This window comes from Petaurus breviceps, unplaced genomic scaffold, assembly GCF_028583685.1.
Source record: "Petaurus breviceps papuanus isolate PSGF00001 unplaced genomic scaffold, PetGlider_PUasm1.0 138, whole genome shotgun sequence".
NCBI lineage: Eukaryota > Metazoa > Chordata > Mammalia > Diprotodontia > Petauridae > Petaurus > Petaurus breviceps.
In genome coordinates, this window is record NW_027185694.1 from 7,139,687 (window position 1) to 7,167,172 (window position 27,486).

At 36.7% G+C, this 27,486-nt stretch overlaps 1 protein-coding gene across 5 annotated transcripts in view; it reads right to left on the bottom strand.

Annotated features, from left to right (window-relative positions):
• Positions 1–27,486, bottom strand: part of LOC138175134 (transducin-like enhancer protein 4) — a 155,806-nt gene that overhangs the window by 19,021 nt on the left and 109,299 nt on the right. For all 5 annotated transcript variants that reach the window (XR_011171899.1, XM_069105508.1, XM_069105499.1 and 2 more), the window contains 3 exons: positions 2,489–2,608; positions 1,757–1,810; positions 770–922 (listed from right to left, as the gene is read on the bottom strand). Coding sequence is in view for 4 of the 5 variants with exons in the window: in XM_069105508.1 (XP_068961609.1) it covers positions 770–922; positions 1,757–1,810; positions 2,489–2,608 (327 nt within the window). In the remaining variant the exon portion in view is untranslated. The remainder of the gene's footprint in view (positions 1–769; positions 923–1,756; positions 1,811–2,488; positions 2,609–27,486) is intronic.

Sequence of the window (27,486 nt, forward strand, 5' to 3'; positions counted from 1 at the left end):
ACACACACACACACACACACACACACACACACACACACACACACACACCACTCCTATACCAAATATATCCTCCATTCTGCAAAATGTAGACAAAGAGAGGAATTTTCCTTCCTTCTCTAAGAGTTCTTTCCTAAGCAAATTTATCTTAAATTTTCTTAAAGGGTAGGTTCCAGAGACTTAATTGGTCATGGTAAATGTGATTAGCTACAGCCACAAAGAAAGAGAAGGCAGGGAGGGGAATGATCCCGATTTCTTGCAGCTTTTTTGCATTGTGATTTGTGGTAGGAGTCAAAGTAGACTCTTGTAAGTGACAGATTACTTTTTAGATAGGAAGTGAAAATTATTGCAGCTGAATATAGCTTGGTAATTCAAACAAAGCTAGCAACAAAATCACATCCAAGCTGAAAAGTGAATTTACCATAAACCACAAGCACAAAAATCTCTCTGGAACACTAGCATATACTTATTCATCTGTAGGATGACACATTTCACTCCATTTCCCCTTCTCCCAACTCCCATATCCTTGCAAGAAGACTCACAACACAAATGTATCCATTATCTACAGGTTAACAAATTCTCCCCCTTCCAAAAAGACCCTGGTCTTACAGTCTTATCAACCATCTACTGGATGGGAACAATGGGAGTTTTCAGTAGGCGGCTGGCCATACCCCTTTCATGAGTGCCATACTGGGGAGAGAAGGGGGAATCAACCCAATCATCTTGAAAGAAGACACCTTAGAAAAAGAGAGTTAAAAATAGTGCTGCTTACAAGGCTAAGTTCTTTGGATTTTGAGGAAGGAGTACTGCTGGAAGATGCAATAGAGGCTGGACTGATTGGGGCATCTTTCTTGAGCAGACGGGTCTTGTCCAGGCCATTCTCTCTTGGAGAATGTGCTGGGCTCCCTCGAGGGGAAGAGGGATCCTACAAATAAACAACATGGATATTAATGCAGCACCTGAAGTCACAAAGCTACAGTCCATGGGGATGGAGGGGGAGAAAGGGAGGGGTAAAAAAAGTTTTTATCTGAGAGAATTTAATAGGCTATGTACAAAACATTTCCAGTCCATTCAAATTCTCAAATAAAAGTTTCTAGACTTGCACCACAGGGAAAATACTAGTTCTTTACAAACAAATATCAAACCAAAATTCTACGTTCCTATTTGTAGTTCTAGAAGATGACCATAAACTATGTATATTATTCAAGATAATTCATATCAAAGGGAAAATAAAAAGTTTAGAAACACTTGATAATAATAACCATAAATCCTCTACTGAAGTCCTACTCTGACATCACAGCATGGAGGTGAAGCTTAGTTCTTGGCACTGTAGTTTGAAAGAACAAGCTCTGGCAAATCCTTCCCAGGCTGGAAAGTCGTCAAAATGTGCCTGGTAACAGACTGTCTATGTCTGTCAACAGAGAACCAGCCTAGATGAGTCTGGAGAAGCTCATGACTAAAAGGCTAGTTATCAGGTGATGACTGGAGTGGTGGGGGAGCAAGTCATTCAATTATGTCCTAAGGCATGAAGAGGTTAGGATTTACATTGTTTGAGGGAGTTCCCACACTGATGAAATCACAGACCCTTGAAAAATAAGAATTAAAAAAAAAAAAAAAGAGCCCAAGATGAACAACAGTTGGGTCAGAGCAGAAATTAAGAAAACCTGTTTTCTGGATAACAAGACCCATTATTTCATGAGTGTATCTGGTGTGTATCAGAAAACAAGGACATTCGTTGTCATCAGAGAGGCACACATACCTCATTGGAAACATCCACTACCAAGTTGTCATCACTCTTCTCTCCATCACTGTCCTGCATTGACAATTGGAAATATGCTTTGTTATTGTTGTTTTTCAGAAGAGAATGATATTTTTAGACAGTTAAGTTAAACAAACCCCTTCTAAGTGCCACAACCCCATCGAGGCGAGGTAAGCCTTCTCAGGCACTGAAGAGTTCTTAGTAAAACTGAATTACTCTTGAGGACAGCCTGAATACATCACACATGATGGGAAATTACATTCTACCAAATATCTAAAATACAGCATGGCTACTGATAGCCACCACTTATTGCAATACTGCTATATAATACTCTTGCCATTTGCAACTGGGCACAAAATGCCCCCATAAATCTGCTATGTCTCTAGCAAGAGGAAAAGAAAAATTGCCCCATTTAAATAAAGTGATCAGCTGAAATAGACACTCAAGATACTTGCACTATTTGCCCAAACTGGCAGCAGCAATAACAATAACAAAACCCCAACACACACAGTAAACAAAACAAACAAAAAACCAAAACCCCACTTCACAGTTTGAAAAGTGGGGATTTAGATATGGTACTAAAAAACAATACCAACTGCTTAGCATTTCATTTTTAAAAAGTTTTATTGCCCCTAAATCTTAGTTTTAGACAGAAATAGTTAAAGGAAAAGTGGCTACCAGTATAGCACTGAAAAATAAGACTAGGATCAAGCAAAGTGAGTATGAGCTTACATAACGAGTTGTTATTTCCTTTTCTTCAGTTTTCTGTTTTTTGCTGTCTGATGAATAATCTGTTGAGTTTCTATGCTTCTCTGCAGTTCTGAAACTGGCAGATGGGGACACAGAAGAACTCTGAAATTAGAAAGGTGAAGGTGTCAAAAGTTACTATATTTTTAATGCCACTATTTTTCTGTTCAATGAAGACTTTAATTTCCTTTTTTATTTTGGAATAAACTATTAGGAGAAGGGGCAGAGGAGAGGGAAGAGAAGAAGAGGGAGGAGAGAGAAGAGGGGGGTCTGCGGAGTGGAAAAAGAGGGGAAGTGGAGAAAAAAATGGAAGGGGAAAGAGAAAAAGGAAAAGGAAAGAGAGGGTATGGTGGAGGGAAAAAGAGAATGATAAAATAGTAAGTCACCACAAGGAAAACCAGTTTAAGGAAAGAATGTTTTAAAAATCTTTTACTGATATAGCATCTTTAACTAAAATTATAAGAATGAATTAAATAAAAATTGATGATACCCCCAGCACCACTATCAAAAAATACAAATATTTCAAATTTCTCTAGAGAACTATGTTTAAATAAATATATAAAAGTTAATCTTTTGTCTCCACGTAGGATGGTATGTATATATGTATGTATGCATGTATGCACACACATATGATTTCTTCTGTGTAAAAGATAAAAAAGCACTGTTTGGGAACTATTTTTAGGGAGGCAGGGTAAATGTGTTAGAATACAGTAGATTGAGATGATGCCTCCCATCTCCCCCCCCCCCAAAAAAAAGAAAAGAAATTACATTTGTTAAGATCTTAATGCATTATCCTTTACTGATTCTGGACAAATCACTTAATGTCAGTATTTGAGACAACTCTCAAAGGTGGAAAGGAATAAGTATTTCTATGGTGCCTACTGTGCATCAGGCACTCTGCTAAGTGCTTTTTATACATGTTATCTCATTTTATCCTAGTAACGACCTTTAGAAGTAGGCACTATTATAATACCCATTTTAAGGCTGAGGAAACTGAGGCAAACAGAGGTGAAGTACTTTCCCCCGTGTCACAGGCCAGATTAGAACTCAGGTCTTCCTGACTCCAGGTATAGGACTCTATTAACTAGACCATCAACTGCCAGGACCTTAAGATGCACAGAACCTGCCCTGGTGGTGGGAATTCCTAGGACCAGTGAAATCAAAGGTCTACTCCCTATTCATATCCTTGGTTTTTAAAAATTTATTTCCTCTTTAAACCTTCAAGGTGTTTGTCCCAGGAAGGACAAATAATAATATTAATTATTCCATATATCAGTTGGTACAGCTAGAGATCTCTCTGCACAAGTAGATGGTGGTGAAGGCAACAAAGAAACCATCTTTCAGGAGGGAGAGAGGAGGGGAACTGTTAACCATTAGCAAGAAGGAGGCCCAGGAGGAAAAGAATCACACTCTTTTTAGAAAAACTAAACTCTTCCTCCTTAGGCCTCAAAAGGTTACACAAATGTACCCTGTTATATCTAATGCATTTATATGCATTACTAACTAGCAGCTGTTACAGGAACATGGTAGGCATGGCTTGATAGGCACAGAAGGGTAGCAGCCAGTGTTCGGCAACACCCTCTATGGAGACTATTTTTCTTTCATGTATTATTTGTCACATCTTTACCTTTTGTTGGAATTAACTGAAATTCTACTTATGGAGATATTCTATATGAAAATATATATAAATACAAAATATATTCCAAATAGTACAATTCCAAGCTACATTATTGTTAAGAGGAAGGCTTTAGAGATTAGGAAATGTTTGTGTTCTATATTCCGGTAAATTCATGAGGAAACATTCCAGGGTTAACTGCTTACATATTTAAACCTGGTTAAAAATGGAAACTTGAAAATAAATACCAACCCATGTAAATTTAATTCTCTATCACTGAGGAAATGAACAAAGCCCCATTTCCGCCCTCAAATTATTAAAAACAAATGTCCAATTTCCATATCGTGGTTTTAGGCACTAGAGCCAGGTGACTACAATTGAGAAGCAGAGCTCTAAAATAGGACAAGATCATGGAGGGATCTAGTCAACCCCCACCCCTCACATCCCCATTATACAGATGTGGAAACTGAGGCTCACAGAGGGGGCAGTCATCTAGTTCAAGGCCAAGCAGTGGCTTAGTGACAGAGTCAGACTCAGACATGGGCCTCAGGATTCCCAGCCCCGAGTGTTTTCCACTACGTTACACTGGATTTACATGTGAAATAAAGACATTCCTGCCATGGAGAATAGGCTTAATATATCAGAACAACTACCCACAAGGAGAAAAGATGAAACAAACCAACTGTGACTACTTTCAAAACCTCAGTATTCTAAGCCTTATTACTTTCTGCAGAGTCTGTATTACCTATAAGTAGACTAAGGAACTGCCTGTAAGAAATCATTTGAGAGGTAGTAAGGGACTGCCCTTCTCATCCTATGTTTCTAAATAACATCTCTATGATATGGGCACAATGGTGACTTAAATGCTGTTCAATATTCAATCCTTTGAGTTAAACACTGCATTTTCCCTTTAGTTTTCTTTCTTTCAAATTTGACAACAACAACATTTTGTAAAGATAAATAAATGTGAAAGACTTAAGAACTGTCATCAATGCAATAACCCATCAAAATTCCAGAGGCCTTAGGATGAAGAATGCTCCCCAATCTCCTAACAGAAAAGTGACAGACTCAAGATGCAGAATGAGAGAAAAAAACACAAACGTATTTCTGGCTATGGGAAATATGAGAATTTGTTTTGCTTGACTGTACATATCTGTTACAAGAGGTTTGTTGTTTTTTTTTTTTTTTGGGGGGGGGGTAGGGAAAATAATAAAGAGATTTCCCTCTTCCATAAGGCACATTCATTCTCTAATATTTTAGTGCGAATTCTAGTTTCTAGAGTTGCAGTTAGAAGACTATAAGGCAGCTAGAAAGTACCAGGTACCACAGTGAGGAAGGAAGTGCTGAGAGGCAGGTAAAGTTTGTAGAAGACCCACTTATGAAATACCTTTCATTATTCACTTCTAATGTCAAATCAAGAACTATTCCACATTCTGCCCCTCCCCCTCAATCTCCCTGTTCTTATCTTAATATTCAACTCCAACAATATATTTTCCTAAGAAATAGGAAGTGAATGTGAACATATGATTAGCACAGAGTTGGGATGGATGCTTCCAATATATTATGTAGAAGTGTTATACTTGTTAAAAGAAGTAAAAATGCAATGATGAAATGAAAAAAGTAATGATGAAATAGCACCTAAAATAAAGAGACTAAATAGTGATGTTTACTGAAACTTAAGCATTTATTTCCATTTTTTTATGCATGTGATACTCTGGAGTTCCATTTTTCTCTATCTGGTTACAGTTTTGGTACTATGGATACTTTATTCTAGGATTTTACAGCTTAATAAAGTGATGTTAGAGGTCCCCAGTAGAATGATAAAGTAGTTAATTATCAAAAGAATTTAAAGGATGATCTCCACAATGGGCATTGGGGCAATGTGCAATGCTTAATTACATAATTGCTTTCGAGTCAAATCAGACTTGGCACAGACTCACATCACAAATCTTACAAATCCTCCATTCTTCAACTGAAAGGACCCTCTGATCTTTTATGGAGTGTGTTAACAGCAATAATTAAACAAACACTGATTAAAACAAAGTCAGGCTTTTATGAGAAAAACTGATTTTAAAATATTTTCCTCCTCCCACCCTGCCCCAAGTCCTACTCTTGAGATTTTCTTTTACTTAAACCCTGCATATCAAATAAAGAACTTATCGGAGTCAAATCATTACTCTAGAAAGACTTAGTAACAGTAAATGGATGCCTTTTCCTATTCAATCCTATCTATCACTGAGAAATTTCAACAAGTTTTTTATAAGGCAGGCTTATAACTAACAGTAACTTACTTAGCCAGCATGAGCAATTTCACTGTATTAGAAATGGCCAATGAAAAGGGCCCAATTTTGTGATGAGTTGTCTGCTAGAAAAAAAAAAAGAATATCTATACTACAGAAGTGGAAGGATAAGTTGCTAATATATATATATACACATATATATATATACACATACATATATATATATATATATAAACAAAAGATGAAACCGGGAGAGAAAGTTTGTAGAAAACCCACTTCTGCCTCTAGGGCAGGACCTGAAGGCTGGGAGAGAAACTTCTAAGAATGATCACAGTCTTTAGTTATATTATGAAACTCAATTGCTTTGGTAATTAAATGAATGAATTAATGAAAAAGCATTAATTGCTTACTAAATGTAGCTCAATATGATAAGCACCGAGGATACAAACAGAAGCAAGAGAGTCTTTGCTCTCAAGGAGTAAACACATAAAAAAGAGGTTTCAATTACAAGTCATATGGAGAGGCCACTGACTCCTTAGGGTGCAGTGGAAAAGCAGATGGTAGTGCATCTTCTGTAATGTTATTTCCAATGATAAAAGGATAGCCCTTTCTGATCCTGAATGGTACCAACGATTTTGGTGGTGAGTACTTTCTTTCTGGAGTCTTTCCATGGTCCTAGGTTATCATCCATTCAAGTCCAAGGGGAGGTTATGGTCAAGGTGGTAGAGGTGCTTAGACCAGTCTGGTCCATTCCACTTTCTATTTAGAGCTACCCCAGGGAGACATTTCTATTCATGACAGACCAGGTTCTCTAGATGAGCCAAGCCTAGCTCTTACACAGAAAACTGAGAGTACAATTGACCTGACCAAGATTTTTCTGAGGCTCTTGACTACATTGAATAGATGATGGAAAATACTCATAGCCCAAAATGAAGTACTCATTTTGACTAACTATAGTGAACAAAATCATAAGTAAATAATTTTTTAATAATCATATAGCCCCTAAAGATGAAATTGAGTTTTTAAGCTTTTTATCTTATGCTGGTCATAAATGAAATCTAGGGAGGTGGAATCTTAAGTCTAATCTAAAAAGGATTATTCTGTGCATTTATAAAGGTCATTTTTTTCTCAACTAAGATATTCAGAATCATGACAGGGGTACAACATGGTGACATTGATGTAGACAATCTATAATATTCTAGTGGAATTGAGTGTTCATTCACCTGAGAACTCCCTCCTACAACCTATCAGAGCCCTTCCTGTCTGATTCTTGTCTACAATCTCCATACATGCACCATGTAGAATTGACCTGAAGATCTTTCTCATGTCTTCTCAACACTGTGTGGATACCAATGTACCACACAAGTTGTCCATCATTTTGGTTATATGATTGGCCTATCTTTTTTCTGATCATACATTTCTCCAATTACATCCTTTACACTGCTTGTCTACCAAAAAATTCTTCATTTGTAATAGATTTCCACCTGCTTCCACATACTGTGAAATCTTCAACTTTAGTCTTTTAAAGAGGCAATAATAGTTTATTACTTGTAGTCATATACCATCACTGGAAGAATCTAGCACCTTTAAAACTTTACCCTACTTAGTCTCAAAAGTAAAGCAGACAAAGATTGACGAGGAAGAAGACTCTCCAAAAGTGCTATTTGCAAAAAAGCACCCATGACTGATATAGGTCTAGGACTGTCACAGTATTATTTAGGTTTGTATTTCAGCAAAAAATGTAGTCATTTCAGAGGGGGGAGGAGGGGAGAAGAGTAATAAAGACAGGTAATAATAATACTGGTTTGTTAAAAACTAGTACCTTGATTAAACTAGAATGATTCTCTTCTGAAGTCTACTTTGAAGAGAAAAAGTAACACTAAACTATTAGGGACTTAATTATAAATTAATTATAATTTTTATAATTTATATAACATATAGTTACATATATTTTATATATAATATAAATTATGAATTATAAAAGCACCTTCCAAATTAAGTCCTGAGAGCCAGAAGGAAACTCAAAGACCACCTAGTTGGATAATAAATGCTGACAAATATTTATCCATTCCTCATCTAGGAGTCCTCCAGAAACAGGGAAGTAATTACCCACCTGACCATTCCACTTCTGGACAGCTCCAATTGTTATAAAGGGTTTTTTCCCCTCTTAAACCAAGCCTAAGCCTGCTTCTACATCATCCACCTGTTCCTCCTCCTGGCCTTGTTCTCTGTAGCTAAGCAGATCATTTGACAGTCCTGCAAATATCTGATGACTGCTATCAAGTCTACCTTAAGTCTACTCTTTTCCAGGCTAATTATTCTTAATTTTCTGCCCAATTGATTCTAATATGCATGGCATGGTCTCCAATCCTCTAACCATCTAACTCTTCTGAACACCTTCCATTTTGTCAACATCTTTCCTAAAATGTAGTGCTACGGAGTGAAGAAAATACTGCCCTCCCCCCCAAAAAGGATGTCCTGTCAGGGAGTCTGGAAGCCTACTATATAACCTATATTCAAGAGAATATGGTCAAACTGTGGAAACTCTTTCTATAAAAGTTAAGCCCAACAGCTCATATCCATAGTCTGTGATGAGAACTGGCTCCTAGACAAAAGTTCAAGACAGAAGTAAGACCTCTGACAAGAACATGGGGAACAAAGAGGGAGTAAACGAAAGCCTACACTAGGCAAACCTGCTGTAGGCCAGGATATTAGTGGAACTGGTAGGGAGGGAAGGACTGAGCTAACCCCTATATTTCCATACCACCAACCAACGCTGTTTCCAGCCAAGACTGATAAAGCAGACCTGGAATAATCTGATTTAACTTTGCCTACAGGTGGAATGATTTGGGCCTCAGATGTGGGAACTATGGGCAAGGAGGACACAAAAATAGTTTGGGGACTTTGTCAGGGAGCACATGAGACAGCAGAGAACTTCCTGGCCACCTGCTCTTACCTCTTTGCTGGTTGCTTTTATCTTTTCTTAGAGCCTTGTGAGCTGGCTTTACTGCCTCTTGCATTGCTTTTACCTGGAACTATTTGAACTGTGCATTTGAACCATCACACTATGAGTGATCCATCACATGAGAATTGAAGCCATACAAGGACACACAGAGAAGAAACATTTTCATTAAGTATCTAGAAAAAGGGTTTCCTTAGCAATTCTTATTTAACCAGAATAATGCATTTGTAAAGTTTTTCCCATTAAAATTTTGTTGAAATATACAGGGAAGTCAGTGCCCCCTTTCTCACAGAATAATTTCGGGGATAAAAATTCTAGATTCATCAGAATGAGAGAAAAAATGAAAAAGTACTAGGTATGGGACAGCTCAATAGAACTAAAACAAAAAAAATTAACTGAAGTGCAAACTGACTAAGAATATGTGTAGCTTAATGTAAATTAGCATGCAAATGAACAGAATATGGGGGTAGAAGGGTGAAGAGAAAGCTACAAAAAAGGCAGAACTTCCAAACAAACTACTACTTGTGCCAGTCTACTGTTCATCACAGGGAAAGGGAGTTTTTAAAAAGTCTACCTGATTAAGGAAATAATTAACACCCATAAGCTATAAACAGTCTTCATAGAGCCCTCTATTCTCAAATTAACACAAATCAGATTTCAACTTCACAAATAAGTTTGGGTCTCTAAAAATCACCAATAATTTTTTGGTGTTAATAAATACTGGGAGAACCTTTCAAAATATTCCCTGTGCAAAGATGAAAGGCTTTTTCTATTAAATGTACGACCCCATAGAACGTGCTATGAATAACATGTACTTTAAATTCCAAAGTCCAGCTATGGTTTTTTCTGCCTTATTCTATTCAGGTTAAGCAAACTTTGGTTGCAATATAATAAACCACACCATGAAATTTGACAATCAATTTCTAATATTTTCTAATATGAGCATAGCATAGGATTAGCATAACACCATGAGTCATAATACAGACAATACATAAAATCCCAGATATTTTTCAATTTCCAAATGTTTCTTTCAATATTCAAGGAAATATTTTTGGTTTTATCCTCTACATTATCTATGATCTACTTGTAGGTAAAAATAGTCAATAATTTACAAAGTATTAACAAAATCTATTTCAAATCAAAATGTTAGTTTAATATCCTCTTGAGGTTTCTTACTTGTATTTTCCCCTTTCTGAAATAAACCTTTGGCATCACCCCAAAGGTATTCATTAAATACGGTTACACTGGTTAATCTTAGTTGGTGATATGCTCACAAAGCTAAGGTCCATAACCTTACCTCAGAGTGGGCTAGTTAATTCTGGTATTTTCTATGACCACTGGGCTATAGTGACATGTGCTGTAGGTTAGAGAAGGAACTAGAGGAAACAATGGGAGTAAAAAGGTACAAATTCATCTCCTACTATTGGACAAGCAACTTTACTGATGGATGTTGGGTAACACTATCTCTGTGAGCAGGATATTATAATATCTTTCAAATGAAATAACATTCATAAAAAGCTTAGCCAGGCACTTAGTAGGTGCCATGTAAATGCCATTTCCCCTTCACCCCTTTCTTTCAGAGATACTGAAATCAACAGGTCTAAGTATATAATCCCAAGTTTCATTCCATTCAGTCCTTCCTTTTAGTTAACTCAGAGAAAGTCAACACCAATTATGCTACTGAATTTAAAAGATTAAAAAAATGACTAAATCAGGACTTTCCTATAAAATAATCCACACTGTAACTACTTGGCCCTCCACCACATGATAACCATCAGACACCTACATAATTACCTTTCCATTATTTCATTATACTAGGGTTTTGATACAAAATAGTCCCATGTGTACTCTGAAAATAACTGGGAAAACTCTACCTACTTGTTCAAACACTCTTCTTCCTTACAATGTAAAATACTGAAGGTTATGAAAGAAAGAACTAACATTTGGAGGATTTAAGTTATAAGTGGAAAAACTATTTAGTCTCTCAACTGCTTAATAAGTGTCTAAGCGGGTCAACAGGACTATCCAACAAGCCACATGGCTTGTGCAGGTACAAATAGCTATAGCAGCACTAGGTACAGTTGCCCAACTACAATGGAAGGCATGCCACCAAATTCCTCACATCAGTAAAATAACCTCCTTCTTTTCACATCATTGCTCCTAAAATGTGGCAGAGGCCATTAGTGAAACCACCCTCTGACTCTGCCTCTCTTCTCTCTCTTATACTTTTGATATTAAGAATTCTGTCAAAAAGAGTAAGGAAATAAGAATTGAGAAAATGGTGGAAAGTAAAGAACACCATAAAATGACAGTCTAAAACATAAGCTGAAAACATAAAAACAAATGATATGCAAAGCACAGACAAATACCCTTCTTTCCTACTTATTACATGCACTTGAACATGGTCCTATGGAAAATTTTAACTGAGATCAAATGTTCTTTTACATAATGTAAATTTTCTAGATACATTCAATGTGTTATTTATCATTTACTGCTCACAAAAACAATGCTGTACATACACAAGCCCAGTAGTCTTAAAAAAGAAGAGTAGAATACCACCCCTTCAGCTTTCCATATTGTCTAGCTAGCTATAGCTAGTCAATAAGAATCTGTTAAATGCCTACTCTGTGCCAGGCATGGTGCTATGCACTCAGGTTTCCACCCCCTCCCCCAAAGGCAAAAACGTCTGTCCTCAAAAAGCTCACAATCTTATGGATACACACAGACACAACTACATATGACACACATGCATACCTACATTCTGTTCTTAGATCAAAATATAAACAGACTTCGAATAAATGCCTTTAAAAAAGCTTCAGTAAGGTAGATGCTTATAGAACTTAAGTGATTCATTGTTAACACTTGGCAAGCTATAACTTAATGAACCAGAATCCTCATTTATAAAACTAATAAAATTTATTGGAAAGTCTTTTCACACTGCTATTTTCCCCCAATAAACTGTTTTAATCTACATGAAAGGCTAAACATTTTTCTCCCACTGAGTGTTAATTCCATAGTCATGTATATATTTCTTTATATATTATGTATGCAAATATACCCCATACATATTTGAGTGTAATTTAGCTGGGATACAGAAGGAAAATACAGTATATTAATTTATAGAGGTCTTACAGTTTCAGTATTGCCAGTCAGAAACTCTTAGTTGCAATCTTCATATTACTACAGATTTGCTGGATGATTCTGAGCAGGTTACTTAGCCAACTTCATCTCAAATTTCTTCATTAGTACAATGACACTTATGACTTATGATACTACATAGACTTACGACACTGTTATCTACAGTGGCAATGAAAGTTTATCTCTCTAGCACTTTAAAGAACTAGAGAGTTATCTCTTTCTCTCTACACACAAACACACACACACACACACACACACGTGTCCCTTGTCCATACATTTCTGGCAGTATGGCCAAAAGCCATTTTTCTTCCTTTTTAAAAATTATAAACTTTCAGACTGCTGCAGCTTAAGGCAGGGAAAAGGGGAACAAAAAAGCAAATGAAATGAATGCAATCAAAAAGTTATTCCCTGCTCCCTCTCTCTAATAGCAACCTGGATACTAGCTGAGGAGTCAGATCACAGGTAAGACGCCCATATCCAAGGAAGACTGGGAACAGTTGGGCAATACTAATTCTGACTGCAAATTAAAGAGCATGTTCTAAAAGAATGATTCACAGACCTACTGTCAGATATGCAGTAATCAACAAGACAATCTACTAAGGCTAGCCACCTATGAGAACTAATGGTTTTCCATTTAAATGACAGCCTTGGATCTCCATGAACTCTTTACCTTCTCTGTAAATTGACACGTACAAAAAAAAAAAAAATCCCCAATCTTGGCTACCTCCCCAAGGGATTAAAAAAAAAAAAATCGCCATTAGTCATAGCAGACGAATAGCAAAGTAAAGTGCCAGGTTGCTTAAAACAATTTAACAGTAGAATGTTCCTTGAAGGCAGGGATTCTTTCACTTGTGTAGGTGTACCAGTGTCCAATAAGATATCATGGACCTAGCAGGCTCTTAATAAATGCCTACTGAGTGAAACGAACTGATCAGTGTCCTCAAGAAAAGTGGGCACTTCCTCCAAGTGCAGGCCAGAATCCATTCTTGCCTCTCACTATGTGGGTTCATGTCATCCAACACACTAGAGGCCTTCCTCTCTCAGTCTTTAAACAATCCATAGATACAAATGAAGCATGCAAGTCATATATGTATAATCACTGGCTCTTGATGTGATGGGCTCACAGCCTTTTACCACTGTGTATTTGGTGGATGGCATTCCTTATATCAAAGTCACTGTTGATAACATGTAGCAACATGTTTACTTGTGAACACTCTGTCTCTCCATTGCCCTTTGGGGTCACATGAAATTCTGATTTTATTGAAGATTCCATGATTTGCAGCCATACAGATGATTGCATCAAACCCCAGAATGCTGCTAAGCCTCTTAAATGAGACCTGTGACCACACAAAAGAGATCTGTCTGACATGATCCATGCAAAGAAAAATAAAATGGATGAAGAATGATTGCTGTCCAAGCTAAACATACAGTTAGACGGACAACCTATTGAGTTGATCTACTACCACATCTAGACAATGAGCTAGGCCCAGACTTGAAAAGAGAGCAAACTGGATTATCTTTGGGAAGCCATGTAGCACAATGACCTCTGGCTACTCCCTGTCACAAAAATCTATCTTTTAAAATGCCAGCATTCATCCCTTGATGCTGTATGGTTATATATCATCGAAGCCTAACAGAAATACAATATCAATTTACTTTTGCTGATTTTAAATAAATGGCATTTTTATGACTTTAATGGAAAATTTTCACATGAAAGACAATACAAAACATAAAATAATGTCAAATAAGCAAAGTGTGAAAGGGATTAAAAATCAAATATAGCCACTGGTAACTGAGGCTACAGAATAATCATTTTGACCAAAAACAGATCTACTAATCTTCATAAAATAAGGTCTAAAAATTCACTAGTTGGAAGAAGTCCTGAAGGTGCTATGCAAGGGTGGGGACTGTGGCAGAGCCAAGCTCCTGAAGTTTTGGCAACCATGTCAAGATGAAAACCCTTCCCTTCCAAGTAATTCTTCTCCCCCAGGAAGAATTCAGTCAGTTCTAGACATTAGAGGACTCTTCACGACGTAGCCTGCGGTAGTGAGCAGTGTAGTTCACCTTGCTGCACTGAGGCATGTCCTCCACAACCTTCCACGATCAGAGAAAACTGAAGAGAATACCCAAGTGCTGCTCTTCTGTCTCAGAGAACACGTTTCTATTCATGATATGGGCCACTTCATGTCTCTGAAACATAACAACACTTGATAACCAGCGCTTTTGAAAAATATCTGTGTCTCTAAATCTACCATGAGGGCTGGAAGTGGGTGTGTGGTCACAGCAAGAGTAAAACGCTGAAAGTCTCACACGGTGAGCTGGACTTGATCAGCACCATGCTCTATCCCAGTGGGTTAACTACTCACAGAGCATGTGGAATATCACACCTGTTTCTTCTCATACATACAACTGCCAAGCAGCTTATGAGGCCCAACTCAAATGCCATCTCTTCAATAAAACGAAGCCCTTCCTGATCCTGCTTCCTGGAAATATCTTCCTCCTTTTAACTTAAAAATAAACAACCAAAGGCATTAATGTTCATAAACCATTGGTAACCACAAATTACCCATAAAGGTAAGACGTTACCATTATTATTATTATTGCTATGCTTTCATATGATTCTCTGAATTAGTTTTCATGTAGAATATATAAGCTCCTTTGCTGAATTAAGTCCAATGAGGGCAGTGAGCGTTTGTCTCATTCTTATTAGAATGAAAAATTGATTCCTTTGGACTATAAACTCCTTGAGGCTGGGGCCTGTTGCTGATTCTTCTTTGTATCCTTAATGCTTAGCACAGTGCCTACACACAGTAAGCACTTAAATGTTTGTTGTCTGACTGATTATTTTTTTTCATACAGTGTCCATAGACTACAGCAAAGTGCCTTATATTCACCGGGTGCTCAATGAATATTTGTTGAATAAATTAAAGAATGTTTCAGAATAGATTGAGATCTGTTTTCAAGGAATTTACTACTTCTTTTAATAAAGGAAAAAAAGATAAAAATCTGTGAACAGCAGAAATATACCATGGAGTTCAATCCAACCGAACAAAAAGTTATTAAGAACTGACTATGCTCAGGGTACTTTGCTATGTGCTAAGGATGCAAAGATAAATCAACATACAGTTTCTGCCCTGAAGGAGCTTATAATCTCTTGATGAAGGGTTAAGAAAAATACATACATAACTGCAATACAATTTTTACTAGTACATAAGACTAGAAGCATAATTCTTAGATATGTCTACATCTTCTTCCTGGACAGAAGATAAGGTCTTTGAAGACAGGGAAGATTTCATTTTTGTCTTTGTTTCCTCAGCATCTGCCATATAATAGCTAATTTTTTAAAAGTCTGTTTATTGATTGGCTGATCTGAGAGATGGAAGGAGCTAGACCACTTAAAGCTGAGGGGATTAGGTAGGAAGTGTTTTGAAGGGTTGAAGAGTGGATGAAATTCATCCTGAAAGAGTTAGGCCTGGGTTGCAATCTGAAGAAGTATAGGAAGTGTAAAGGCAAGCAAGGTAAGTCAGACCATTTCACAAAAGCCAAGCAAGCTAGGAAAGATGTGAAGGAAGAGGACAGAGAAAGGAAAAGCACAAGAAAGCCCATTTTTCTGGACCTGAAGAGGCAGATTGTAATAAAAGACTAGTTATGTATGGTAAAGCACCCTGGGTAATCTTAAAGCCACCCTGATTATTGGCACTTACTACTCTCACTTAATTAGAGCAGTATATTCAGCATGAACTGTAGCTTTTCTCACTATGGCCCATCTGGGCAGGAATTAATAAAATAATTCCAAACCCATTAATTTCATCTTAAGAATAATGGGGTGGGGGTAGAGGAAATTAACAACAGCAATGCCACAAGATAAAGCTAGCTACTCTAGAAACATCTTTGAATGCATGGATATGGTATTCCCTCGTGTGACTTTATAATGCTGACAAAGTGATGTATTTTGAGTGCCATAATTAAAACAATAATTTCTAACAAAGTGGGCATTATGAGATAATTGGCCTTCCTCAAGTATTAAGCAAACTGTAGTAAAAGCCAAGGATGCTCACTGCCAAGGTCAATTACAATAATTGCTTATCTGAATTACATTATTGCTATTATAAACTCTATTTGAAGTATAAAAGAACCAGTAAAATTGATACACAATATATCACAGTGGAGTGACCTCCAAAGTTCGTGTTGTTGTTTGGGGGGGGGGGTATCCTTTTTGGTTTTGGTTGACTATTGGTTACTAGCAGAATAATTAAAAACAATAATTTTTGGTCAAAAATGTTTCTGAATTTCTTGCATGAATTCATTTAAAAAAGACTGCCCAGATATTAGATTGCCCATGATTTAATACCTAGAAATAGGGAGTTTATATCTTTAGCAAATCATTTTCTTGCTCTAGGCCTGAATTTTCTCATCTGCAAAAAATGAAGGGCGGGGGGGTGGGGGGGCAGTGACCTAGGTCCCTTTAAGGTCTTACCCCTAGAAGAGCACTGGATTTAAATCAGTCCAGAAAAAGATTTTAAAGCACCCTACACTGTGAAGTGACTGATGGTTTCTATTACAAGGAGAGGTTCAGGGAACAGACAAGTTGGAGCCTACAGAGAAATTAGGTTTCTCTGCTCCGTTGATGTATGTAAGTTTTCCAATAGAATTTTGCCTTAAATGTCTATTTCAAAGTCCAATGAAATGCAGCTTTTCTAAAGTAAATACCTAGGCTGCTCATGTGACATCCTTCCAACCAATGGACTAACCATAGAGTTTTGAACACTTCTGAAGAAGACCACAAAGGAGAAAAATTGGAATTGTTGACCCCGCTTCCAAACTAATTGGACTGTATTTGCCAATCGAAGGGTATAAAACTTCTTTTAAGCTGTGATTAAACATCAAGACTTTGATGTTTTATAAGGCATTCTTTCCCACTAATTAACTGTACTAATGAAGTTAATTAGTGGAGGAGAATGCCTTATAAAACATCAAAGTCTCGATGTTCAGTTTTACCATCAGTTCAACTAAATAGTCATAAAAAAACTTAAAGTACATTTTCTGCATGCTCAGCATTTACATTTATAAGACCAAATGCATAAGATAGAAGCATTTTTCAAAATATGCAAAGATTCTCTCCACAACATGACGCAAGTACAATGACAGCAAAAGCAAACCATTTATTTAATGTGCAGCAATTAAGTGGTCAGGAATGCTGCATAAAGCAAAGAGATGGGACATTTAATCATAGTTATGAGAATGATTATAAATTTACCATTAATGTGAGATGATGGAGAGAGGAAGTGAAAAGTCATAGGGCCACAAGGAGTCTCTAAAACCTAGAGGTGAATTCAGAGACATCTGAAAGGAAAGCATGTCTTACATGATAGAACAAAGGATTTGAAGCCAAGAGGACCTGGGTTTGTATACTAAAATCTGCCCTTGTCAAGTCACTTCGACTCTCTAGGCCTTGGCTTCTTAGTGTATAAAATGAGGGGATTATAAGTCAGTCACCCAGGAGGTATCAGGCACCCGCTACGTGGCAGGCACTGAGCTAATCAATAAGGACACAAAGAAAAGGAAAAAACTATCCTTGCTCTCAAGGAGCTCAGTTACATGAGGGAGACATCATTTAAACAACTATGAACTAAGTACAGAATAAAGAGGGAAGAGATGAAGATAAAGGAGCACTGAGAAAGGTTTTCTGCAGAAGGTGAGGCATTAGCTGAGACTTGAAGGAAGCCTGGGAAGCCAGAAGGAGATGACAGACCTATTAGAACTATTTGAGATGATCTCCAAGGTCTTTTCTAAGTTCTGTAATTCTGGTCTTAGCGAACTAAGGCACAGCAGCTAATTTCAAAGCATTAATTTGTCAGCAATGAATAGGATTGGTTCTGGCTCTTCTTCGGTTACACATTTAAGGAAAAAATAAGTGTTGAGTAACAGAACACCAGGAAGGCTATCATAAGTGGTTATTTTCTAAAATAAAACCAACAAACTGCTCTTAGGTACAAGATACCGTGTTTCCCCGATAATAAGCCCTCCCCCGAAAATAAGCCCTATTGAGATTGCTACTGTAGTGCAGGTGATCCCCTGCGCTACACGCTACATTACGGTACCCTCTGTATGCACCGCGCCCCCCCCCCCTTAAACGCATGCCCTGCTCCGAGCTGCATCCAATCAGAGCTGCAGCAGTGAGCATGTCATCCTGTTCTTCCCCAGTGATTTGCTTGCTGGTGCCATTGAGAGCAGTGCCACGGAGGAGAGCTGAGGCAGGACAACATAAGCCCTCCCCTGAAAATAAGCCCTCTGGTGTTTTTCTTTCCAAAAAAAATAATAAGACTGTCTTATTATCGGGGAAACACGGTAGAAAAAAAAATTCATCAAATATTCCTCAAAAAATGAGAAAATGTCTTAGAATGTTATGGATGGAACTAATTTAATTAGAACATCTAGTTCAATCCCCACCTTTTACCAATTCAATTGAACAAATGAAACATTTAGTATATGCCAGGTATCATGCCAGGTACTGGGAATATCCTACCTGCCCTCGAGGAGCTTGTATAAAGAAATGTGACATCACAATTTTGTTTGGTCTTTTAAAAGTATTCCCAAAAGTAAGGAATGATATAGAACTGGAGACATTTATTCTGAGCAAGAGAAAAAAGGTAAAAAGGAGGAAACACTAAAGAAATGAAAACTGCTTTCAAATTTCTGAAAGACTATTTCATAAGAGATTCCATTTTGTTTTGGATAGTTCAAGGGGAGTAGAATTAGGAATAAATTAGGAATAAGACATAGTAAAAGGGAAGCAGACTGTAGGAAAAGCTTCTAAAAGTTAGGCTTGTCTAACAAGGAAACTGATTGTTATATGATGGAACTAAAAGAAAGGGAATATTCAAAAGGATACTGAATGCTAAGAAAAATTCTGTCCACATATCTATCAGGATGACAGGGAGGAAGCAGGCGTGTGTTGGGGCCAGCTCAAATGGCTGGGAAATCTTCAGTATGTACAATTACACCTCAGAAAAATCAAATGCTACAAATAGAGGCTTGGTTTATTGTTTTGTTAATCGTCTAGACTTAAGAAAGCAATGGAGAAAATAATGCAGACTAAACTTAAAAAGAATGTCAGGTAAAGTCCTGTCCACCCAACCTCTTCCTAGAGAGCTGGTTGTTAAACACTGCACCAGCACAACACTGGAGTGGAGGTTCCTCTACTAGGTGGCAGCCTAGATGAGATAAACTCAAACCAGGGAAGCCTAGTCTCTTACAGCTCTAATATTCTATAATCCTATGTGGCAATAAAGGGAATACAGGTTATTCAATTTATCCATGGACTGAGAAATGCTGAGTGATATACAAAAAGAAAAACTAAAAAAAGGGATAAATAGATAAAAGTGAATGACTGAAGCTGGTGAGAAATCAGAGAGCTGTTGTGATTCTTGGCCATTCTTGTCTACCTTATATAATGTGGAGCAAGAAAAAATTAAGTATCTACTCTCATTCCATCTTCTTCAGTAGAAAATTAAGCAATATGATGTACTAACATTTTATTCAGGTTCTACTCTCAACTAAAGGGAAAACAGTAACAAATCCAAGCTAACCAAAAGAAAAATGTCCATTCTAGTGATAACTTGGAAGGTAAAGACAGCATCCAAATAAATACATGCCATCCAAGTAAGGACACCAGAGAGCCCGAAACTGCCCAACTCAGAGGAGCTAAAAGCAGTGCTTGTCTTACCTTTTCGATTTAGAGGAAAGCTTTCATTACACCCCAAATCTGACCCTAAGTCTGAACTGTCAGGTAACTTGGGAAGGAGTAAGACTTTCATCGAAGAAATGATCCCAATGACACAGATGAGGGAACACGGGGGAAAAACTGAGCATGGGACCCCTTAATGCTATTAATAATGACTAATATTCTATGGTGATGGATTTGAGGAAGGAGGGAGAAAATGCTACCAAAATTTAAGAAGCATCACTGACATATCTTGAAATGACAGAAAGAAAAATAATTCAAATGTCAAAGCTAATACACTAAAATGTGATTCAAAAGTTTCACTATTGTCTTTTATTTTGCACTAACTGTGTTTGGGGTACTCAAACACAAAGGAAGGGTGAACTAACAGCTATACAAAACCAAACTACCAGGGAAAGAAATAGGATTTTTTGTATAATACAGGACTCTAAGATGTTAAGTCACTTATTATATAAAGCTAGGCTCTCCAATAGTCACTAGGAATTCAACAAGAAGGAAGAAAGGAATTCGAATATAGAGGTAAAATCAAAGGCAGGACAATATTACAAAAGAGGTCCATCACTGAAACAACTGGCACATGGAACAGAAAGCATCACAGTTCTGGTCCTGCTACCTTAGGAGGGAAATTCAATTTAAGAGAGTGGCCCAGTGATGGTTATCAGTTGATATCAATGGAACTGAGACAAAAAAACAGGGCAGGATGCATAAGCACTTATTTTTAGTCACAAGCACGGCTGAACTAAGACAAAAGGAAACAAAACAGGTCATGCGTGATTCAAAAGGCATTAATGCTAAATTAAATCCCCCTTCAATTTATTTTAAAAAGCAGGAACTAGAACACTTTAAAAAATACTTCAAAAATGATATTTTGGCCAACTCAGACTGCTAAGTATCAGCTGTTTCCACATTCACATAACAGAAAAGATTAATCCTTACTACTTGTAAAGAATTAATCAATCATTTAATGCCTTCTCCCTCTTAAAAAATAACTCTAGATACTATTTCTACATTTGTGGTTCATAATAAAAAGAATCTAAATTTGTCTTTGTAAAGGTACTGTTACGTAGCTTATAAAGTACAACTGATGGCTCAAATTTAAAACTAGGATCCCTGTGGTTTAGTAGAATCTTATATTCCTATAGATGGATTATAAACTTATTATTATAATGTTTAACAGTGTTTGAAAGTGGATTAATGGCCTGATGATCTAAAATTAATAAGAAGAGAAGACTTGGGAGGCAAAAGTTAGGGGACAAGTTAATGATTGCAGTCTACAAATTTCCAAGGATTGTCTGAGAAAAGAAGGATATGACTTATTCTGGGTAGTCCTATACAGTAGAAAGGGAGAAGCAAATAGGATTTGGATTAATACAAAAGAGAGATAGAGAGGGGGTGGGAAGAGGTAAAGAGAGGGAAAGAGGAAGAGAGAGAGAGAGAGAGATGGTATTTTCTTATATTTACTTTAAAACATAGATAAAAGAAAGCTTCAGTGACAACTGCAGTATTTTAACAAGCCTTCAAGATTACCCAATTTGAATAACTTTGTCATCATACTCACCCACACCCTCAGATTCAATGTCAGAGTGGAGGTGTTATATCGTTAAAAAAAAAAAAATCCAACTTTGATTTTATTTTAAAAAAAAATAGGGGAAAGGGGATTTTTGTTAAATCCTATTCTGGAGCTGCACACCACCAACATTACACTTGCTAGTCCCTCTCCAAAGGACTATGATTTACATTACAAAGCATCTACCTTTTTTCAAGTGGAAAGGGTATCATATTCCAATCTCCCTAGTTTTCAAATAAGGGTTTGAGGGCTTGAAGGCTAAGGTATTGCTCAAGGCAGTTCATTAGAGTTCCAAGGTCAAAATTCAAAGCTAGGGCTTCAGATTCCAAATTCTGCCTTCTCTCCAGCTTACCCTATGGAGTCTTAAGAGAGTTGAAAGGCCAACTGGTGATCAACTAATCCAATATCCTAATCTAAAACAGAAATTCTCTCTATACACACCATCTCAATGGGGATCTTACTATCTTTCAAAGCAGCCCATTTCATTTCAATCTGACCCTGGCCAAGTTCTCTAAACGGAAAAGTCTAACTGGGTACAACTGCAATTAATATGATCAGTGACCCTTAAAACACAGGGTCAAAGTTAGTGCATTACTCAAACCATACCTGATACTGATGCGTACACATAAACCAATATGCCCACACCAGTCTATTCTTTTTTAATAGTTTATGGACACACAGTAAAGCAATTGTTTTATAGCCTATAACAGTAATCATTAATATACCTCTGTTCCTCACATTAATTTGTATTATGTAGGGGGTCTTGAATTTCATAAACTGACAAAAAAAACCCTAAGCTTTAAGGATATTGTCTCAGGCTATCTTAGAAATATTTTATGCAAGTAACAAGCAGACCGAAGACATTTTAAAAAAATTCATGCCAAAGCAGCTGAACACCAGAAATCACAGTCTCCTACATCCTTTACATTTTGCCAAGTAGTTAAGTGTGATAACTGGCATTCGGGCATATGACCTTCTGTTCTATTTAAATGAGTTATCTTTAGATACTCTGTGATGACTATTCTTTGTGATTTAAGTACCTCATAATACAATCTATCTTTCATTTTGCTTTTATAAAGGAAAGACTTTTGAATAATCCCCCTAAAACAGTGCGTTCTGGCAAACACTCCTAAATTATGTAATTCACCAGGTTCAGCTCTGCTGGTACAATCACTTTCAAAGAAGACAGTTATAATACATTATCATTATAGCTATACAATCGAAGTTGAATTTTCCTTGGCTGAATTCCTAACATTTTAATGCTAAAATTGATCTGTTTTAAAAACATCATGTGAAGGGTTTTTAAATACTATACATGCCCAAGCTCTTTATTTTAAATGGTGTAGAAATGAGCTTGTATAAACAGAAATGGGGAAAAAAAAAATCTTCCAAAACTTCTGTTCTCTAATCTCGCATTAAGCATATTTTAAAGAACAACAGGCATATTTCCAAACAAACTATTGCAGTGTACAAATTACCCGGCAGGGATGAAGATAACAATGCTTCTCATTTGGGTTTGGAACCTAGCAAAGGCTGACATTTCATCAAGGTTGTCTTGGAAACAATATTAAAAAAAAATATTTTTTTAAATGAGAGGTAGTCATTTGAATTTGGGATGCTTCCTGAGAAGCCAGCAGATAATGGGGTTGTTGCATCATAGTGCCAAAATGCTAGGATAATAACAGGCATGGTAGGTGTAGAAGCTTTAAAATTATGCAAGCTTATGCATGAACATGGGACAACCATATTTCATGCTCCAAGGCACAGCCTGATTCCCATTTGGGCCAGAAGAATTTCTTTTTTTCTTACCTACAGGACCACATAATTGAGAAAATAAAGTAAGGAAATAAGTGCCTTTCTTCAAAGTATCCATATTAGCAATAGATGGAGATAGAAAATGGTAAGCAACCTTGAGCCTTTTCTGGGTTTTGGTACTTCTTGTGAAACTATGGTTTCTGTTGAATCTGAAGGAGATACACACATATTATGCAAATATTGTCCTAAAAAAGAAATTAATTCCTGATCATCTAATATTTACAAATGCTATCAGCCCAGTGGAAAGATGGCGCCACAATATCACCAAACCATCAAAACAAATAATAAAGAAATTCTGACTTGAAAAAATAGCACTTTCCCTCCATTAATTTCATGCCTTTACCTAGATCACTGGAAATAAACTCTAAATGTAAATTGAAAGCAGAATAATTCACAATATGTCCCCAGAATTAAGTTAATATTTAAAAATTATGAAATTTAGATACATGTAAATCATTTTAAAATGCCAAGTCTTTAAAAGCATTTTATTCAAATCACTTCACCCTTGAAATCTTTTCAAGGCATTTCAGAATGCATACAATATTTTGGTGAGTCTAAAGAATTATGGGGATAAACTGGCCAAGACAAAGAATTAGGCTAAGTGCCACCTTCCAGAATTTACTTGGGAAAAGAACACTGAAAGCCCTGAGGTTGGTTCTTTTTGCATTCGACTATTAAAATGATAACTCTCAACTGTGTTTTCATGCTTGGCTTAATTATACATCTCAACTTCATTTAAGTTTCCCCTTGAGGAGAGCAGAAGAGGAAAGAAAAGGATCTTTTAGGACTACCATTTGACCAGAGGAAAAGTACCACATAAGTACCATGAGAATAGCTGTATTTCCAACCAGAATTTACAAAATGAACAGGAGTAAGACATCAAATAGTGGAATCCCTGGGTTTTTTTTTTTTGAGCTAGACTCATGGCCTATATAACTGTAGGGTAATCTGACAGAGTCCTCTAGGTTTAGTATGAGAAATTTAACCATTCACAGCAACTGGTCAAAGTATCTTATTATACTGGTTCCTTACGCAAAAATCCAGTTAAAACAAATGCAATTTTCATCTAGCAGCACTGATCTATGCTGTGCTCATGATATGCTTGCTAACATATCATTGATCACAATTGTTCACCCACACCCTGGCCCCCCCATCAAAAAAAAAAAATCTACTGGAAAGCTCAGAAAGGGAAAGCAAGATCAGTAAGCACATGATAACAAAATTCTCTATGTCCTTGTGAATTTAGAATTTAAGGCCCAGCATATTACACAGTGTGTATCTTGCTGCCCACCTTCAGGTTCTAGAAAGGAAATGATACCTGCCCTGAACTGAGTTATCAAATTAATAGCTGAGTACCCCCCATTCAGGGGTCATGGTGTATACGGAACTTTCTGAAGATAATGGATTTTTTTCCACTGTTTGCTCTTGTTAATCATTGGCATAGTCCAGTTACAAACCACTAGAATAGAAATAAACAAATTTTCTATTATCCCACTCTGATCCAACCAGGGAACCAAAGATTTACTGCTTGAAAATTATTGGTCTGGCGGGAAGAATATTAAGCCAAAAGATCTAAATTCTTATCTTATTCTAACACTAAACATGTTCATCAGTTTAGGCAATCTGAACCTCAGAAAGAACCACAATGATTAACAAGCTCAAAATAGGGAACATGGCCACAAAAGTTCCTTCTACAGTGAAGACATTTTCTTTATGTTACCACAGTCCTCATAATTATGATTCTCACCCAACATTCTTGAAGTAGCATCTTGTCCTGCTGTTTATATTAATCTAGGTCAAAACAATATTCAACTTGGGCTAGCTAAAAAGAATACCTTACAAGATGAAAGAAAACTTCCGTTGACTGATCCATATATCATGAAAACATATTATGGGAAATGCTATGGGTGGTGGGGGGGAGAATCATTGCTAAAGGAAAAAAATGTTATAAGAAGGTGATCAGTCAAAGAAATTCTTAGAAGAGGGTTTGAAGAATTTCTATATGGAAGTGTTTATAATATATTGATGCTATTTTTTTCATGGCTTGGGAAAACTTAAGTGGGTACGGAGGTATTGTAGATTTTTTTCTTTCTAAAGTAAACAGCTAGTTAAAGACACCTAATCAATAATTTTTTTAAAATAATGTAATATAAAACTTTTTCCAAGGCTGTCTTAACTATGTTAACTCTTTCCTCACCAAAAGTTGCAATATCAACCCAATTTTTCCCATATCTACCCCTCCACAGGAAAAATAGTAATGATTTACGTTTATATAGTGATTTAAGGTTTATAATTCATAAGAATTACCCCTTTATTATAAGAATCTGAGGAAGCTATTGCAAATATTATTATTATCCCAATTTTATTGGCCAAGAAACAGGCTCAGAAGTAAGTTAACTTGGGGCGGCCAGGTAGCACAGTGAGTAAGAGCACCGGCTCCAGTGTTGAGAAGACCTGGAGATCGAATCCCGGGCTCAGACACTTAGCACCCACCCAGAAATAACTGGCCGTGTAACCTTGAACAAGTTACTTAACCCCGATTGCTTTTAAAATAAAAAAATAAATAAATAAAATTAAAAAAAAGAAGTAAGTTAACTTGGTTCAGTATCACATGAATAGCAAGTACTTGATCATGATCTATCTTCAAATATATCATGTAAATTAAATTTGAAAGTAGGACTAGAAACAGAAATTTGTTTTACGGGAACATATATGTCTAAAGGTAGGCCTCAGTAATAATAAAGTTACAATCATAAATGATAAATGTGAATAAAAATCACAATCACAAAAGGGGATAGAATATATATGCACACACACAAATACTAATTGTAGACTGCACTCAGGTATAAACACAATCCAAATTTCAGGAAAAATGTGTTAACTATATTTGGCTACATAGTGTTTCATAAACTGAGAAACACCAGATTCAATTTCATACTAAAATGTAGATATTATATGTTCCTATCTAATTTATAGAAGTGAATGCACCATATAAACACAAAACAGATTTGCAGAATAAGAACTACATTTCTAATTGCCTGGATTACTTGGATGTCTTCAAATTCAACATGCTCAAACCTGAACTTCCCTTTCCTCCCCCCAAAATCGAATTTTAGCTCCTACCACTAAAATAAGTTTTGGTATCATCCCCATTTCAGAGATGAGGCTAATTTTTATCCTCAGAGAAAGAGTGTGTGTGTGTGTGTGTGTGTGTGTGTGTGTGTGTCAGTGTAATGGGATTTTTATACTCAATGAATTTTTACTTAAAAAGCATACTCCATAAGTATCCAACTGAAGAGAATTTTTTTTTAAGCCTCACCTTTATTTGCTTTGTTTTTTTGTTAGGAAAACTTCAAAGAGTAAGTTCACTAAATGAGTATGCCATTAATTAGAATATCTAAAACAAACAGTTGTAAAAATAAGAAACCATGCTATAAAACAGGTAGAAAAATATCAGTCCCTTCTTTCTACTCTAGAGGTGGGGACAGAGAAAAGAGACAGAAGAGTCCCCTTGTGTGGTACTCTAGGCAAGGTATTCTAAGATTTGAGCTTTTCATGGAAAGACATTGATTTGGCTTTAGTTCTGGAATGTATATCTGATTAGGGGTAAAAATTCACACCAGCAGAGCAACTAATGTCTTCAGTGAGGGTCAGATAGGACCTCAATGGTATAGGTGGCCAAATTACACAGCACTTTAATAAAACACCATTCCTTAACCTGGTGCTGGGGACAAAATGGTAGCCAGTAAAATTTCTGGCAGACTAGTGTTTAATGCCTCTCACCGAAATGCTCTACTGTGCACGTACTAAAGCTTTCTGGTGTTTGTAAGTAATAGAAGTGAGAGGACCTAACCCAAACCACTCACTTTACAGATGAGAAAACAAGAGGCCCAAGGAGGGAA